This window comes from Crocuta crocuta, unplaced genomic scaffold (genome assembly GCF_008692635.1).
Source record: "Crocuta crocuta isolate KB4526 unplaced genomic scaffold, BGI_CrCroc_1.0 scaffold383, whole genome shotgun sequence".
NCBI classification, from domain to species: domain Eukaryota; kingdom Metazoa; phylum Chordata; class Mammalia; order Carnivora; family Hyaenidae; genus Crocuta; species Crocuta crocuta.
The window spans coordinates 94,256-113,753 of NW_027531897.1; the positions used below are offsets into that span (position 1 = coordinate 94,256).

A 19,498-nucleotide genomic window follows, 5' to 3' on the forward strand; every position below is an offset into this window, starting at 1 on the left:
CCTTTTAAGGGGTGCCTGGGTGGCTCAGTCGGTTAAGCATCCGACTTTGGCTCAGATCATCATCTCACGCTCGTGGGTTTGAGGCCTGCATCGGGCTCTGTGCTGACACCTAGCTCAGAGCCTGGAGCTTGTTTCGGATTCTGTGTCTCCCTCTGTCTCTGACCCTCCCCTGCTCACACTGTCTCTCTCTCACTCTCTCTCTCAGAAATAAATAAAAAACATTAAAATTTAAAAACAAAACAAAAACCTTTTACCACTAAATTACCACACATGAAAAAGTTCAGAGTAGCCTGCTATTAGGCTCTTTGCCCAGGAAAATTGAAATGTTAAAATTTTATTTTGATTAATATAACATTTACCACATACTACTCATGCTACTTTATCATTTGGACATGACTTTGCTTGCTGGTGTATCCATGCAAGAACATGCCTTTAGTATTACTGAAAGAAGATTTTTTTACATAATTTTTTTAGTTTCCAAGAAATAGCCTACCAACCTGACTGTAATGACAAAATCCTGTTGAATACCTTCTTTTTATAGACAGAAATTGCATGACACAGGATTTTATAAAGGACTTGGAATTTTGGGGGAGGAGGCATTGGTCAAAGGCTTTGTACCATTCAAGATGAATGTTAGGGTGGCTTACGAATAGACATTTAATAGAGAGTTATGTATTTGAATGTATCCTTGAAGAAATATAAATACATCAGACCTGTGATTTGATGGTATGTTGAAATTTATAGTTGCAAACAGAATCATTAATTACAAATAAGCACGATGATTATTTGAGTGGATGAAAGACTCCAGAGTCCAAGGAAAAGTTGAAGACTGAAGGCTTTGGAAAAGTCAACAGTTGGGACAGTTCCAGGTACCATGAGAAGTGTTTTTCCCCCACAATGCTGCTCTCAGACTGAAATTTTGGCAACTATTTTCCGTCATTATGTCATTCAGAGTTCCTCCACATGAACTTGTTTAGGTTACATGCCTTCCCCTCAGCAAGGGAAGGGTAGGTGCCTAACATGAAGGTATAATCAAGACTGCATCCAGTGAGGAACAGGTGGTCCCCCTAGCAAAAACGGGGTTCTGTTGCCAGAAAGAAGAAGGAATGGATGCTGGCCAGACTCAAAGAGTCCACTAATCTTATTGCAAGGATAAGATTAAAATTAAATAATACAGTTACATGATAGGATGAATGTTGAAGAAGGTAAGGAAATGTCTGAAGTGTGAGAAATGATGAGGGTCATGCCATTGTTACCTCCACCAGCTTTCAGCCCCCCAAAATTAATGCCTGCTCATGATTAAAAATTTGGGAAAATGTAACAGAAGGGCCAAAAAAATTTTAGCCATAAATGAGTAACTTAAAAATCTAAATATACCCTTACTATATGATCTAGTAATGGCACTCCTGGACATTTATCCCAGTGAACTGGTATTAACATACATCATAAGTATATATTTTTATTGACTTTTACGTAGATTCTACCCAAAATAAGGTACACAGACATTTCTAGGAGGCTCCTTTGTGGTGATCACTATAGATTCATTTTGCATGTTTTTGAATTTCACATGGGTCGAATCACTCAGCATGCACTCATTTAAGTTTGACTTCGTTTGTTCAACATTAGGTCTTTGTCTTTTGTGTACGAGGAGTTATATCTTAATCACAGAACTTGGGTAGTGTTCTGTTACATACATATACCATAATTTAGTTTTCCTCTCCACTTTTCATGGACATTTGGATTGCTCTTAGTTCGGAGCTTTTAAGTGTGATTCTGTCATAAACATGTTTTTATATATCTTATCATGGTCATAAATACTTGTTAATGTATATTAAGTGGAACTTGCTGGGACATAAGATTTATAAAATTGTTTTCTGGTTTTCCTCAATGCTCACTTAAGCATTTATAAACACAAATATAACTAAGGGATATTGAGGATTTCCTAGGGTTGCCATAACAAAGTACCACAAACTTGGTGGCTTATGATAACAGGAATTTATTATTTCACAGGTCTACAGGCCAAAAGTCTAAAAGAAAGTTATCAGCAGGACCATAAGCCCTCTGAAGATCTGAGGGGAAAACCTTTCCTCTTGAGTTTCTAGTTGCTCCAGGTGTTACTTGGCTTGTGGTACCAAAACTCCTATGTCTCTGTTTTCATATGGCCTTCTTCTCAGGCTTCTTCCTGTTTATTATAAGGACATTTGTCATTGGGGTTAGGAACCACTCTAATTGGGATGATCTCATCTTGAATTCCTTAATTATAGTAGCAAAACCCTTTACAAATAAGGTCACATCACAATATCTGTATCTGGTGGACATACCATTTTTGGGGGGCAGTATTCAACGCACTACAGGAAGTTGTTTTTTTAAACAAAAATGGGAAACTTAGCTGTAACTTGATTTTTTTTTTTTTCAAACCTATGCCTCCAGGTCAGTCAATATAGATCTAACTTTGGTATGTCTATATTGTAATTTATCCAGTCATTTCCTTACTCATGGATATTGGGGATGTTTGTAAGCTTTTGCCACTACAAACAATTATGTAATATAGTCATACTTAACTCTAGGTAATGATTCTTTTATTTCTATAAGAATGGATTCTTAAAGGTAGGATTTCTAGTACAAAGTTATATTCCATGCATTTGCAATTTTAAGCAGGTACTTCTAACAAGAGTAGGTCTTCATATCCCATGCCCTTGATAACATCAAATGTTAATTTCTAATAATTTTGCATCCTGAGTGAAAAGTGGTATATTAGTTTTAATCTGTAATTTTTTTAATTTTTTTTTTTTTTGAGAGAGAGAGTGTGAGTGCGGGAGGGGCAGAGAGAGAGGGAGACACAGTATCTGAAGCAGGCTACAAGCTCTGAGCTGTCAGCACAGAGCCCGATGGGGGGCTTGAACCCACCAGCCACGAGATCATGACCTGAGGCAAAATCGGACACTTAACCGACTGAGCCACCCAGGTGCCCCTGTAATTTCTTAACGGCAGAGGTTGAGCGCTTTATCATATTTATTGGGCATTTGGATTTTCTCTTCTGATCTACTCATCCTTTCTCTCTGCTTTGTGCTTTTTATTTAGCTTTCACATGTAGGTACTAATATTATATCTATCTTTATGGGTAAAGAAATTGAGATTTTAATTAAGGAACTTCCCCCAAGGTTACCCAGCTAATTAGAGACAGGTTAAGGATATGGAACCAGGCCAACTGAGGGCAGCACTGAGGCTTATTTGCATATTTATTGGCCATTATTTTTCCCTCCAAGGAATAGCTTGTTCTGGTCTTTGTTTTGTTTTGCAGTTTTTCTAAATAGGTTACAAATATTTTCCAAACTATTGCTTGTACTTTCATTTTATTTATTTTGCTTGTAACTACATTATCCTAAGTGTAGTTTCCTTATGAGTAAGCATGCAGACTGAAAGCAGACTTATCCTGGCTGACATGTTAAGACATTTTTAAGACTATTTTTTAATGTTTACTTATTTTTTAAACTTTTTTTTATAGTTTATTTATTTTTGAGACAGAAAGAGACAGAGCATGAGCGGGGGAGGGGCAGAGAGAAAGGGAGACACAGAATCTGAAGCATGCTCCACGCTCTGAGCTGTCAGCACAGAACCCGACGTGGGGCTCGAACCCACGAACCATGAGATCATGACCTAACCCGAAGTCGGACACTTAACCGACTGAGCCACCCAGGTGCCCCTAAAGTTTTTTTTGAGAGATAGCATGAGCAGGGGAGGGGCAGAGAGACAGGAGGGCAAGAGGATCTGAAGTGGGTTCCATGCTCACAGCAGACAGCCCAATGCAGGGCTCAAACTCATCACCTGAGAGATAAGGCCTGAGCCAAAGTCAGACACTTAACTGTCTGAGCCACCCAAGTGCCCCATTTGTTAAAACGTTTTCTTAAAAAATTAATTTTTTTTTATTTATTTCTGAGAGAGAGACAGCATGAGCAGGGGAGGGTCAGAGAGAGGGAGACACAGAATCTGAAGCAGGCTCCAGGCTCTGAGCTGTCAGCACAGAGCCCGACGCGGGGCTCAAACCCATGAACCGGGAGATCATGACCTAGGCCGAAGTTGGACGCTCAACTGCCTGAGCTACCCAGGCGCTCCTGTTAAAAAACTTTTTAATGTGAACTAGAATACCTCTGTTGGGGCAGGGACTGGATGGAGTAAGTGGGAGGTGGGGAGGAATAGGCACCATACAAGTGATTACAGTACCCACAACCTCTTTTTGCTTACTCCTCCTTAACTCATTTACATTACCCACCTGACTCCCAAGAGAGATTTTTTTCAGTACTTCCATGGTTTCTTGTTTCTATCTTAGGATCTCCCCCATCCCAAGTTTATAAAAATCACCTAGAATGTATTTCGATATATGATGTGAGGGTGGGGATTCAAATCTTCGCATACTGGATGGCAAATTATATCTACCCATTAATATCTTCGTCCATTAAATCATTCAAATATTTCTCCAAAACATCATTTGTAATTTTTAATTTTCTGCTGCTTTAACAGTTCACTGAGCCATCTTGTTCTAAAATCATGGACACCTCTCTGATCTCCTGCCCGTAGACCCTGATAACATAAGGGAAGGAGCTAATTGGTTTTGGCCTTTTGTTTATGCACTATTCCACGTGAAATTCAAATTGGAAGCCTGGACACTATCATTTGAATTCTTTATTTGCTCATGGGCAAGTTCTAAGAGTCACCGAAAGTGGGTTTTTGGTATTGAAATTCCATACACACAAAGACTGGTTCCAGTTCATGAAGTTAAATTTAATGTTTACATAAGTGCCTTCAAATTGGGTGAAATGGTTTCCTTTGGAAGTTCACTACATAGTGCTTTGAATGCTTTGTCTATCACATAAAATAACTAAAATACAGTGATTCAATTATGGATGTAACCATCAGGAATAAAAGAATTTCATCTTTTCTTTGAGAATAAAAGTGCCATAGGTCCATTTCTGTTGAGGAACCTGGTCCTGATAAGTAAAAATACTTTTTTCAACAAAGAACCTGCCATTCTAAATGTATTAAAATGCTAATTTTTCCTTGAAAACCTTATGCTAAGTGAAAAAGTCCAGACACAAAAGACCACAGATTGCATTTGTATAGAATATCCAGAATAAGTAAATCCATAAAGACAGAAAGTAGATTAGTAGTGATGAGCAGATGGAAGCAGGGAAGAATGAGGAGAGCCTGCTTAATGTAGACAAGGTTTCTTTTTGGGGTGATGCAAATGTTCTGGAATTGGTGCTGGCTATATAACCTTTCAATATACTAAACACTACTAAATTGTATGCTTTAAAATGGTGAATTCTATGTTATATAAGTTATATCTCAAAAAATATGAAGACAAAAACCTGATTCCAAATTCTGCCTAAATTTCTGCATCAAATGTCATTGTGAGGCGGTGCCTGGGTGGCCCAGTTGGAGGAACATGTGACTATCGATCTCCAGGTGGTGAGTGTGAGCCCTGCTTTGGGCTATCTGCTGTCAGCACAGAGCCAACTATGGATATTCTGTCCCCCTCTCTTTCAGCCTGTCTCTTTCTCTCTCAAAATTAAATAAGTATTAAAAAATTTTTAAATGACATTATCAGAATTTTTATGATTGAAAACAATCTCAGTGGCTTTAAAAAAAAAATAGATCTGGGGCGCCTGGGTGGCTTAGTCGGTTAAGCGTCCGACTTTCGCTTAGGTCATGATCTCGCGGTTCGTGGGTTCGAGCCCCGCGTCGNAGCCAAAGAGGAACCCTCAAACTTCCTTGGATAGATATTTTTTAAAAGAAAATTACAATATATACATGGAATCCATCTGGCAATCCTAAATACTTAGTAAAGAATTTGGAAAAGAAAATGGTAAATGCCTCCTAAGATTTAAAGACCTGCTTGACCCATATCAAGACAGGGGAAAAAAAACCACATTAGACATTTGATCCCACTTTTCTTCTCTATCCCTTTCACTTCATCTATTCTCATACTTTCCCCCCAACCCCCATCCCATGGCAATTGTGAGTTTGTTCTCTATGAATCTGTTATGATCATTTGTTTTTTAGTTTCCATATATAAGTGAAGTCATATGGTATTTGTCTTTATCTGACTCATCTCACTTAGCATGATAACCTCTAGTTCAGTCCATGTTGTAAAGATTTCATTCTTTTTAAGACTATATTCCATTGTGCTTCTGTGTATAAATATAGCTTTACCACTCATCTGGTGTCTGCATCAATTTATGTTCCCACCAATAGTGCAATAACTACTGAGTTTTCTTTGCATCCTTACACTTGTTCTATCTTGTCTTTTTGATAATAGCCATTCTGACACCCGTGGGGTAATAGCTCATTGTGGTTTTGATTTACATTTTCCTAAGGTTTAGTGATACTGAGCATCTTTTCACGTACCTGTGACATCTGTATGTGTTTTTGGGAAAGATGTCTATGCAGGGCCTCTGCACATTTTTTATTAGATTCCTGGGTTTTTTTGTTTTTTGTTTTTTACATCGAGTTTTAGGAGTTCTTTATAGATTTTGGATGTTAATCTCTTACCCGGTCATTTGTGAGAATATCTTTGCCAATTCAATAGGTTGTCTTTTGTTGGTTTCATTCACTGTGCAAAGGATGAAAGTTTGATGCATTCCCATTTATTTTGACCTTTTTTTTTTTTCAGTTTAAAAATTTCCAAAGAAGCCTTAGGAAAGTGAATATTAGGGGCACCTGGGTGGCTTAGTCGGTTAAGCGTCCGACTTTCGNTTTCCTTTTTTTAATGTATATATATATATTTATATATGTGTATATATATATTTATATATGTATCAGTACTTCATTCTTTCTTAAAAGAATTTTAATGTAATCTCTACCACCCATTGTGGGGCTGAAACTCAAAACCCCCAAATCAAGTCGCATGCTATACCAACTGAGCAAGTCAGGAGCCCCTCATTCCTATTTTTTAATTGCTGAGTAGTAGTCTATAGTACACAAGTACCACTGAAAGTTTCTTTATTTTTTGAAAAATTTTTAGTGTTTATTTATTTTTGAGAGAGACAGAATGTAACCCAAGGAGGACAGAGAGAGAGAGAGAGAGACGCAGAATCTGAAGCAGGGCTTCAGGCTCCGAGCTGTCAGCAGAGCCCGATATGGGGCTTGAACCCACCAACCGTGAGATCATGACCTGAGCTGAAGTCAGGTGTTTAACCGACTGAGCCACTCAGGTGCCCCATTTTATCTTTTAAATGGGAACAATAATTCGTCATTTATGGGGTTGTGAAAATAAAATACAGAGGTGCTTGAGTGACACAGGATGTTGAGCATGGGACTCTTGATTTCAGCTGAAGTCGTGACCCCAGGATGGTGGGGTTGAGCCCCTTGTCTGGCTGTGCGCTGAGCATAGACCCTGCTTAAGTTTCTCTACATCCGCCCCTCTCCCCAGCTCACGTGCTCATTCTTAAAAAAAAAAAAAAATTGGGGGCACCTGGGTGGCTTAGTTGGTTAAGCTTCTGACTTCAGCTCAGGGCATGATCTTGAGGTTCGTGGGTTTGAGCCCCACATCGGGCTCTGTGCTGGCAGCTCAGAGCCTGGAGGCTGCTTCGGATTCTGTCTCCCTCTCTGTGTCCCTCCCCTGCTCATGCTCTATCTCTCTCAGTCTCAAAAATAAACATTTAAAAGTTTTAAAAAATTTAAAATACATATAACTCTGTAAAGCACTTAAAATGGTGGCTATACTACTATTGGTTACATCTGGGCTTATTTTTATTTCAGAGAGCGCATGCAGGAGTGGGGGAGAGGGACAGAGGGAGAAAGAAAGAATTTTAAACAGTCTCCAGGCTCGGTGCCAAGCAGAACACAGGGCTGGATCCCAAATTCCTGGGATCATCACCTGCGCGGAAATCAAAGAGTCAGACCCTCAACCCCCTGAGCCACCCAGGCGCTCCTTATTTTTGTATTTCTACCCAGTTCTAAACTATTTGCAATGAACATTATTTCCTGTGGAAATTCATTGTTTTAAAAACTTACTGTTTAAAACAAAAAAATCCCTGGCGGGAATCACTCTGCCAACCTACGAAAACGTGAAACGAAAGAACGCAGGAAAGAGCAAATCGACTCCAAAAGAGCAACGGGAATCCCCCAGGCCCCGTGGCCGGTCTCCAGGATACCGTACTCTTCCGCTCCCAGAAGCCTCCAGCGGCGGAAGTTGTCGCTTTCAGAGAGACGGAGCCCACGCCGTGCACCCGGCAGTAGGCTCGCCATGGCGATGGGCGGAGGCGGCGGTGTTCCCGAGCAGGAGGACTCGGTGCTGTTCCGGCGCGGCACGGGCCAGGTAAGGTCTTGGACGGCGCCGCCTCCCGACGCGCCCCCGGTGCCCGCTGCGAGCGTCCGGCTCGGGTCTTCGCGGCTGGGTTGGACCGGGCGGGTTCGCTGACTGCGGGGAGATACTCCGCAGGTTTCTACGTCTTTACCAATTTGAGAGCTATAGCCGCAAGCTCTTTCTTCGTGCAGCTTGGGCACCGTGATAAGTTAGAACCGATTCCCCATCTCAGCTTGACTGTGCCTTAGTTTGTCCATTTTTTTCTGGTTGGGGAGTGTGCGGGGGCAGCCCGGGGTGAAGCAGGCAAACCAGGGAGGAGACCGTTGAAATGCCCCAGTTTTAGATCAAGGTGTTAGCAGTGAAAAGCAAGTTATTGGCTTTCCGGGTATAATTTGAAACCAACGGCAAGAGGTTTTGCATATAGATTCGATAATGGAGGTTTGAGAGAGGAAAATCAAAGATAATTCCAAGATTGTCCCAAACAGATAAGAAGATGAAGTTGTTTTTCCGGAGATGTACTGAAGCGGAGAAGACTGCAAGTAGAATAGGTTTATAAGGGGGGAAATCAGAAGCTCAGCCTGGGGTGAAATCTGATTGGAGTGAGTTTGGAGCGGGGAGAGGAGAAAGTCAAGACAAAATTAATAAGTAAATATTTCAAGTTTTATTGTAAAGAGAAGGTAGAGAAATTGGCCAGTGGATAAAGGGGAGAGTAAAATAAACAGGATTCTCAGTTGTGTTTTTTGTTTGTAAGAGGAGAGAAACCTGTTTCAGCGTTTTGTGGGCTGTGGGAAAGATGAAATAAAATTGGAAAACTTGACGATGCAAGGGGCAAAAGAGAAGTGTTGAAGCAATGTTCTAAAGTAGATAAGAGAAGATGGATTTGGCCTTCGTTAGAAACATTGACAGTTCATGTGGTGACACTTATATGGGTACAGACTTGTGTGGATGGGCAGATTTGTGAAAGCTCTCTTTTGATTGTGGCTGTTCTGATTAAAAGAAGTAAGGCCATCACCTAGGAGTGTGGAGGACGCAGGTTTGGGAGGTTTAAGCAGAGAGAAAGAAGAAAGTAGGGAGAGTGGATGAGTGTTGAAATGGAGTGGAACTGTTGCTAGGCAACATGAAAGATGTACTTGAGATTTTGGTCATGATTTTAAAGGATACTAGACAGCATGATTGTGGGTTTTCTCCAGCTAAGTTCAATTCAAGTGTGTGAAGACAGGCACACAGTGAATTAAGTGTTGAGAATAATAGGGCTGTAGTTTTTACCAAGTGAATATAAGGAAGGGGGAGGGAGAAGTACAAGGTTATTATGTTAATAATTGGCCAGGAATTTAAGCTGGCTAAGAAAGGACACAAGCATTAGGATAGTAAAAGTTTCAAACTTTGGAGGGTGAGTGTTTTGTTCCAGTGAAGTGGAATAATTGTCACTCTCCAGATAGAAGAAGTAAGTTGCAGACACTAGAAGGTGGTAGTTGGAGAGTAGGATTCTTTTTTTGCTGTTGTAGGGTTGTTTTGTTTTGTTTTAATTCCAGTTAACATACAGTGCTATACTAGTTTTAGTTGTACAACATAGTGGTTCAACCATTTTATACATTACTCAGGGCTTATCATGGTAAGTTTTACTCTTAATCCCCTTCATGTATTTCACCAGTTTCCCGTGGCCCCCCCCCCCCATTTGTTAACCATCAGTTTGTTTTTGAGAGGTAAAAATCTTTTTTTCCTTTTTTAAATTTATATTATTTTAAGTAGGCTCCAAGCCCAAGATTGGGCTTGAACTTACTATCCTGAGATCAAGAATTGCATCATGTACTGACTGAGCCAGCCAGGCATCCTCCCATTTCCTATTTTGTTTCTTAATTCTACGCGTAAGTGAGATCATATGCTATTTGTTTTTCTCTGCGTTATTATTTCGTTTAGTATTATACTTTCTAGATTCATACACATCATTGCAAATGGAAAGATTTTGTTCTCTTTGATGGCTGAGTAATATTTGTGTATGTATACCCCATCTTTGGCATTCATCTGTCAGTGGACACTGGGCTGCTTCGATAATTTGGCTATTGTAAATAATAGAACTGGAAACACATTCCATGCTCATGGGTTGTAAGAACAAATATTGTTAAAATGTACTATCCAAAGCAGTTTACACATTTAACAAAAATCCCTATGAAAATACCAACAGTATTTTTCACAGAATTGAAACAAACAATACTAAAATTTGTATGGAACTGCAAACGACCTCAAATAGCCAAAGCAATCTTGAAAAACAAACATGAAACTGGAGGCATCATAACTCCAGATTTCAAGTTAGGTTACAAAGCAGTAGTAATTAAAACAGTATGGTACTGGCATAAAAATAAATGCAAAGATCAGTGGAATAGAATGCAAGACCCAAGAAATAAACCCACAGTTATATGCTCAGTTAATCTTTGGCAACGGCAAAATGATTGTACAGTGGGAAAAAGATAATCTCTTAGGGATGCATGGGTGGCTCAGTTGGTTAAGTGTCCAATTCTTGGTTTCAGCTTAAGTCGTGCTCTCACAGTTTGTGGGTTTGAGCCCCACATTGAGCTCCGTGTGCACAGCTTGGAGCCTACTTGAGCTTCTCCCTCTCTCTCTGCCCCTACCCTGCTCATACTCTCTCGGTTTCTCTCAAACTAAATAAAAGAGCTTAAAAAATCTCAACAAATGGTGTTGGAAAAACTGGACAGCCACATGGAAAAGAACAAAACTAGTCAACTTTTTTTGACCATACAGAAAAATAAACTCAAAATGGATTAAAGACCTAAATGTGAACATTGAATCCATAAAAATCCTTGAAGAGGGTATAGGCAGTAATCTCTCTGACATTGATCATAACATTTTTCCAAATAAGTCTCCTGAGACAAGGGAAATAAAAGCAAAAATAAACTATTGGGACTACATCAAAATGAAAAGTTTCTGCACAGCTAAGGAAACAGTTATCAAAGCTAAAAGGTAGCCTAGTGAAAGGGAGAAGATACTTCCAAATGACATATCCCATAAAGGGTTAGTGTCCAAAGTATATGAAGAACTGATAGAATTTAACACCCAAAAAACAAATAATGCAATTTAAAAATGGACGGAAGAGAAGCCCCTGGCTGTTTCAGTCAGTAGAGTGCATGACTCTTGATCTCATAGTCCTGAGTTCAAGCCCCACGTTGGTGGATGTAGAGCTTACTTAAGCATTCATTCATTCATTCGCTTATTGTTAAATGTAGATGCTGCTTTTTTTTTAGATTTTTATTATTTTTTATTTTATTTATTTCTGAGAGCGAAAGAGAGCGTGAGCAGGGAAGGGTCAGAGAGAGAGGGAGATAACAGAATCTGAAGCAGGCTCCAGGCTCTGAGCTGTCAGCACAGATACCAACGCAGGGCTCGCACTCATGAACTGTGAGATCATGACCTGAGCTGAAGTCGGACATTTAACCGACTGAGCCACCCAAGTGCTCCCATGGCTCTCTCTCAGATGGCCAACACACATGAATGCATAGCATCACTCATCATGGAGGAAATGCAAATCAAAACCACAATGAGGGGTGCCTGGCTGGCTCATTTGGTGGAACATGTGACTTGATCTTGGGCTCATGAGTTTAATGCCCATGACGGGCACACAGTTTACTTAAAAAAATAATGAGATGTCACTTCACTTTTCAGAATGGTTAAAATAAAAAATACAAGAAACAAGTGTTGGTGAGGATGTGAAGAAAAAGGAACCTTCTTGCACTGTTGGTGCAAATGCAAATTGGTGTAGCCATTGTGGAAAACAGGATGGATTTTCCTTAGAAAATTAAAAAAATAGAACTACCTTATGATCTAGCAATGGCACTACTGGATATTTACCAAAAAAAAATACAAAAACGCCAATTCAGAAGTACCTGTACCCCAGTGTTTATAGCAGCACTATTTACAATAGCCCAAGTGTGGAAGCCGCCCATGTGTCCACTGATAGATGAATGAATAAAGAAGATGTGGTATGTATATACAATGGAATATTACTCAACCATAAAAAAGAATGAAGTCTTGCCATTTGCAACGTGAATAGCTCTAGAGAGTATAATGCTAAGAGAAATAAGTCAGTCAGAGAAAGGAAAATACCATATGATTTCACTCTCATTTGGAATTTAAGAAAGTAAGAAACAGACAAACCAAAAAAAGACTCTTAACTATAGAGAACAAACTGATGGTTACCAGAGAGGAAAGTGGGTGGAGGATGGGGGACCTAGGGAATGAGGATTAAAGAGTACAGTTATGATGAGATAAAATGGTTTTAGAAATAAACATAGGGGTGTATATGTCCTTTCAGGGTGATGCTTTTGTGTTCTTTGGGAAAATACCCAGCAGTGCAATTACTGGATCATAGGATAGTTCTATTTGTGTGTGTGTGTGTGGGGGGGGGATTCTGCTTTTAATATTTTGAGGCATCCCCATACTGTTTTCCATAGAGACTGCTCCAGTTTACATTCCCAGCAGCAGGGCATGAGGATTCCTTTTTTCCTACAGCTTTGTTGTTTCTTTTATGTTTTTGATTTTAGCTATAAGACAGATGTCAGTTGATATCGCATTATAGTTTTGATTTGCATTTGGCTAATGATGAGTGGTGTTGAGCATCTTTTCATGTGTCTTTGGCCCTCTCTGTCTTCTTCCGAGAATTATCTGTTCATGTCTTCTGCCCAAGGAGAGTAGGAGGATTCTTTAAACTGAGGTTACAGAAAGGTTCAGTTATTGGTTCTAGTCAGTAAGAGCCATAGAAGCTAGTAACTGCAGTTGGGTGGTATACAAGATCATTGGTACAGAGGAGTTTAAAGACCTGGAAGGATAGGGTATTGGCAGGATCATCTACGTGGGTTTTTTTAATTACCAAGAATGGCAGGAGTAGCGTTGGAGACAGTAGTAGGATATAAATCTAGGGGGAATGAGGAGGCATGGCTCAGATGGCTATAGATAATTACATAAAGAGTAATAGTAGACAGTGGAGTCCAGTAACGGGGTTCTAAAACTGGGAGTTTTTAGGAAGAAAGGAGAGAGAAAAATCTGGAAGTGGGTGTAAGGAGCAAGTAAGATTGCTTCCCCATCTGTGGTATGATGATTTGAGGGATATGGAAGAGAAGACATTTCATTTGAGATTTCTGCAAGGAAAGAGACATCTTTGGGGGAAAATTAGATTTTAAAGCAAGAACGTAAAGGGAATATTCAGAGAAGAGGGTAAAGATATTGGGAGCAAGGTTTGCTGATAACTCAAGAGATGAGATCACAGCCAAAGTTCCAGCAGTTGACAGTTGTAGAAGAACGTGAGGGATACTAGTGGTGACTGAGAAACAGCTATGTAGTGGCAGTTCTGATGGTCTGTTCTGGTGGCTCTTGTTATGCAACAAACCACCCAAAACTTAGTAGCTTGCAAGAATAATTATTATTTTATTATCTGTCATGGTTTCTGTGGGTCAGGAATTTGTGAAGGCCTTGCTGGACACTTCTTCAGATCTTTCATGTGGTTGCATTCACATAGTCACGGGAGCTACAGTAGACCGGGACTGAGCAGCTAGAGACTGACAGCCATTTCTTTTCTTCCTGTCATCTCAGGGCTTCACATGATCTCAGTGTGTGGGCTGGTTGGATTTCTTTATACCCCTTTATAATCCTTCTCTCTTAACTCTCATCTCCTGTTCCCTAATCACTGCTGAATCATATCTTCTGTCGCCGATTAGTATGGATTTTCTAGAAGCTGATAAACATGAAATCTTTGCCTTTCTTTACTCAGCATAGTTATTTTCAGGTTAGTTGTTCATTTCTTTTTATTGATGCAGTATCCCATTTTATTATTAGAACTTGTTTTTGCATTCACTTGTTCATGAACATTTGGATTGTTTTCATTTTGGGACTCTTAAAAACAGAGCTGCTGTGAGTATTAGTGAAGAAGGCTGTGTGGACATAAGCTTTCATTTCTCTTAGAAATCTACTCAGGGAGTAGGTGTGTTTTAACTTTTTAAAAACCCGCCTTGGAGGGTACTTGGTTGGCTCAGTCGGTAGAGCATGCAACTTGATCTCAAGGTCATGAGTGTAAACCCCACGTTGGTATAGAGCCTACAATAAAACAAAAACAAAAATAAAAACCTGCCTTGGGAGCACCCTTCTATTAGCTAAATGCAATGTTACCCATTGAATAAATCCAATTAGACCTAAAAAAGATGGCAAAACTCTTCTTCAAAGTGGTTGAACCATTTTACATTTTGACTAGCAATGTATGAGAGTTCCACTTTTTTCACATTCTTGTTAATTTTGGAATGGTCATTTTTTTTAAGGTTTATTTATTTATCTATTCTGAGAGAGCCAAAGGGTGGGGGAGGAGGAGAGAGAGAGGGAAGAGAAAGAATTGCAAACAGTGCAATTTTTGAGAGAGAGAGCTTGCAAGCAGTGGAGGGGGAGGCAGAGGGGATGGGAAGACAGAAGATCTTCAGAAGATCTGAAGCAGGCTCCATGCTGATAGCAGAGAGCCCAGTTTGGGGCTCAAACTCACAAACCATGAGATCATGACCTGAGCCAAATAGGATGCTTAACTGATTGAGCCACCCAGGTGCCCCAGAAATGGTCATTCTTGTTGATTTTAGGCAATCTAATATTGCCATCTCATGATTGTATTTTTTTTTTAAGATTTTGTTTATTTATTTAAGTAATCTCTACATCCAGTGTGGGGCTCAAACTCAGGACCCAGAGCTCAAGACTCGCATACTCCACCAACTGATCCAGCCAGCCAGGCACCCCTGTCTCAGGATTTTAGTTAGCATTTCCCTAATGACTGATGGTTATTAATCATCATTTCATATGTTTATTTGCTATCAGTATACCATCTTCTTTGGCAAAATGCTGAGACCTTTTGTCTGTTTTTAAATTGGATTCTTTTTGCTCATATTTGAGAGTTCTTCAAATATGCTAGATACAAAACCTTTACCAGATAGATTATTTATAAATATTTTCTCCCAGTGTGTGGCGTGGTTTTTCAATCTCTTAAGTTGTCTTTTTAACAATAGAAATTTTCATTTTGCTGAAATCGAATTTTTAAGTTTTTTTTTTTTTCCACTGTTCTTTTTTTTTTGTAAGCAGTCTAAGGTCACAAAGACTTTTCTGTTACCCAGTTTTAGGTTTTACATTTAGGTCTGTGTTCCATTATGGATTAGTTTTTGCATATGGCTCATGATGCGGATGCAAATTGTTTTTTCTGCATAAGGGTTTCCAATTGTTTCAGCACCATTTGTTGACACTGTTATGCTTTCTCTACTAAATTGCTTTTGTGCCTTTGTTTGAAATCAGTCAAACTTTCATGGGACTATTTCTGAGTTATCAATTGTGTTACATTGATCTCTCTACCTCAATGCTAATACCATACTTTTTTCTAGTTAACGTACAGCACAATATTAATTTCAGGAATAGAATTCAGTGATTCATTACTTCTAACACCCAGTGCTCATTCTAACACATGCCCCCCCTTAATGCCCTTCACTCACCTAGCCCATCCTCCACCCACCTCCCTCCATTAGCCCTCACTTTGTTCTCTATCATTAAGAGTCTCTTATGGTTTGTTTCCTGTCTCTCTTTTTCCCCCTCCCATATGTTCATCTGTTTTGTTTCTTAAATTCCACGTATGAGAGAAATCGTATGGTATTTGTCTTTCTCTGATTGACTCATCTTTCTTAGCGTAATACATTCTAGCTCCATCCCCATTGTTGCAAATGGCAAGATATCATCCTTTTTAATTGCTGAGTAATATTCCATTGTATATGCATACCACATCTTCTTTAGCCATTTATTAGTCAGTGGGCATTTGGACTTTCTCCATAGGTTGGCTTTTGTTGATAATGCATTGGGGTGGAGATACTCCTTCAAATCTGTATTATTAATACTATAATTTTTATTATAGTAGCTTCACAGTACTTATTGAAGTCAGATAATATAAATCCACCAGTTTTGCTTTGCTTTTTCAAAATTGTTTTGACTTTTCTGGATCCTTTGTATTTATTTCCATGTGAGTTTTACAGCTTGTCTAATTGGTATATTTTGACCCTTGAACAGCCCTGGTTTGAGCTGTACAGGTCCACCTATATGTGAATTTTTTCCCCATAAATACAGTACAGAATTATAAATGTATTTTCTCTTCCTTTGAATTTTAATTTTTTTTATTTTATTGTAGGAGTACAGTACGTAATACTTACATAAAGCGTGTGTTAATGGACTGGATTTATATTATCTGTAAGCACAGAGCCTGCTTCAGATCCTCTGTCCCCCTCTGTCCCTTCCCCACTTGCACTCTCTCAAAAATAAATATACATATATGTATATATATATATGCACCTATGCACAATTCTTCACCTACAATTTTCAGCACCCGTAACCTCCTCCACCTCTGTTGTTCAGGGGTCAACTGTAGTTTCCTTTTCTCTGAGAATTGAAATTAAATATATTTGATATTAATACCTTTGGGTTTTGTTTTCTTTCATTTTAACCTAAGTTTTCCCTGGTCACACTTGGTTGGTTGAAGCTTATTTTCAGTAGATTTCTCTGGAAAGATGAGTGAGGATAGTATTCTTCCACATTGTAAACTTAGTCTTGCTACTTAAAGGTCAGATAGGCTGTATCACAAAATACTTGGCTCATACTTTTCCCATAAATTTCTATGGGAAAGTCTAATACTAATTGATTATTTTGTACCTGACTTGGTCTTTCTGTTTAGACGCATTAAGATTTTTTTTTCAGAGTGTTTTTGTTTTTGATTTTTAGCTTTTATTCTTCAGGGACTCCATTTATACATACATTAAATGTTTTGTGCTAGTGGGGTGCCTGGGTGGCTCAGTCGGTTGAGCGTCCAGCTTTGGCTCAGGTCATGATCTTGTGGTTTGTGAGTTCGAGCCCCGTGTCAGGCTCTGTGCTGACAGCTCAGAACCCGGAGCCTACTTCAGATTCTGTGTCTCCTTCTCTCTCTGCCCCTCCTTTGCTCATGCTCTGTTTCTCCCTGTCTCAAAAATAAATAAACTATTGGGGCACCTGGGTGGCTTAGTCGGTTAAGCATCCGACTTTCGCTTAGGTCATGATCTCGCGGTTCGTGGGTTTGAGCCCCGTGTCGGGCTCTGTGCTGACTGCCAGCTCAGAGCCTGGAGTCTGTTTCAGTCTGTGACTCCCTCTCTCTCTGACCCTCCCCTGCTCACACTGTCTCTCTCTCTCTCCTAGAAATAAAACATTAAAAAAAAATTTTAAAAAATAAACTATTAAAAAAATTTTTTTAAATATTTTTTGCTAGTCATCTGTATTTAACATTTGACTTTCTTTTTCTTTTTTATTAAGTGTGTTTTCCTTGATACCTCTTAAATTTTCAGTCAAATATATTCTGCCTTGGGTACTTTACAGCCACCATTACTTTTTCTTCCATTTCTATCTTGGTTTTAACTCCTGATTCAAATCTTGCCCTTTTACCCTGTTGAGTGTGTGATTTCAGCTCAGGTCATGATCTCATGGTTGGTTCATGAGTTCGAGCTCCTCTGTCACTGCATAGCCTGCCTGGGATTCTCTCTCTGTCCCTCTCCCTCTCTGCCCCTCTACCACTTGCACTGTCTTGCTCTCTCTCAAAATAAGTAAACGTTTAAAAAAAAAAAAAAAGAATGCCCCCTTGTATTGAAACAGTGGAATTCATCTTCCTTTAACAGTAGTACCTTTTGCAGATTTTTTTAAAAATTGATTTTATTTTTAAGTAATCTCTACACATGACATGGGGATCGAAGTTAGAACTCTGAGATCAAGACTCACATGCTCCTCTGACTAAGCCAGACAGATGGCCCCCATTTCCAGTTGCAGGAGCGTTAATTTGTCTTCTAATTTTGTGATTAAAAAAAAATATGTCTTCACTATCCTTAATTTCTGCTGTTTGCTTTCTCACCCTGTACCAAATCTCTAAGGAATCTCTTTTTAAGTGGAAGTGTAACCTTGAACAAATCAGTTACCTCTGTGATTGCTTTCCTTGTCTGCAGAATGATTAAGTGATTTTTAATTGCTTTTTATCGGTTAAAATCTCGGTAAAACCGAGATTAACGGTTTTACATTGGAGCTTATTTTTCTCTATATAATGGAGATTAACAGGAGAGCCACCTAAATTAGTTTTTCAACTAAATGAGTTTTATTACAGTCTTCTTTGGAACTCATTATTGATTAACACTATAACAAATCCTCCAATTGAGTGAGGATTAATTTAATATAAGTACCTAGAACGGTCCTCTCATCATCAACATTATGTATCTAAACTTACCTTCATTTACTATGTAGAATGAACCTGATTCTTCTAGTTGGACTTGTAGTCTCACTGATCAAATTACATTGTTCTATTTTTATTTTTAATTGTGGTTTATTTTGAGAGAGAGAAAGCAAGCAAGCATGGAGGAGAGGCAGAGAGAGAGAGGGAAAGAGAGAATCTCAAAACAGGCTCCACTCTCACCGCCCTGAGAGCATGACCTGAGCTGAAATCAAGAGTTGGACACTTAACTGAGGCACCCACCTGTCCCTTAATTGTGGTTTAAAAGCACACACATAACATAAAATTTATCATCTTAACCATTTTTTTTAAGTAAACTCTGTATCCAACATGGGGTTTGAACATACCACCCCAGGCTCAGGAGTCTCATGCTCTACCAGCTGAGCCAGCCAAGTGCCCTAAATCTTAACCATTTTTAGCTGTAGAGTTCAGTGGTGTTAAATATATTCACATTGTTGTACAGTAGATATCTAAAACTTTTTAATGTTGCCAGACTAAAGCTCTATCCATATAGGAGGCATTTCTCCCCCCCCCACCCCACCTTTTTACCTTTTGTTTTTTTGATTGACTACTTTTGATAGCTCATACAAATGAAATCATATATTCTGTGGATTTATTTTTGTTTCTATGCTTTTTTTCTCTCCTGGTCTTTCTTGAAATGCTTTCTGTTTTCTTTTCTACCTATCCACATTCTTTTAATTTTTAGTTCCTCAGCATGTTTGCTCCATGGTCATCCACCAGCTATTCTTTTCTCTCCTTTTTTTTATTGAGGTATAATTGACATATAGCATTGTATTAATTTCAGGTGTGCAACATAATGGTTCATTATTTGTACACTTTGGAAAATGAACACCACAATAAGTCTAGTTAACGTCTGTCACCATAAA

At 39.1% G+C, this 19,498-nt stretch overlaps 1 protein-coding gene across 2 annotated transcripts in view; it reads left to right on the plus strand.

Moving 5' to 3' along the window:
* The first annotated feature begins 8,211 nt into the window (after positions 1-8,211).
* The window catches only part of SMN2 (survival of motor neuron 2, centromeric), a 41,248-nt gene continuing 29,961 nt past the window's right edge, over positions 8,212-19,498 (plus strand). For both annotated transcript variants that reach the window (XM_077773533.1, XM_077773532.1), the window contains exon 1: positions 8,212-8,317. In XM_077773533.1, the coding sequence (XP_077629659.1) occupies positions 8,246-8,317 (72 nt within the window). In that variant the 5' untranslated portion in view covers positions 8,212-8,245. The remainder of the gene's footprint in view (positions 8,318-19,498) is intronic.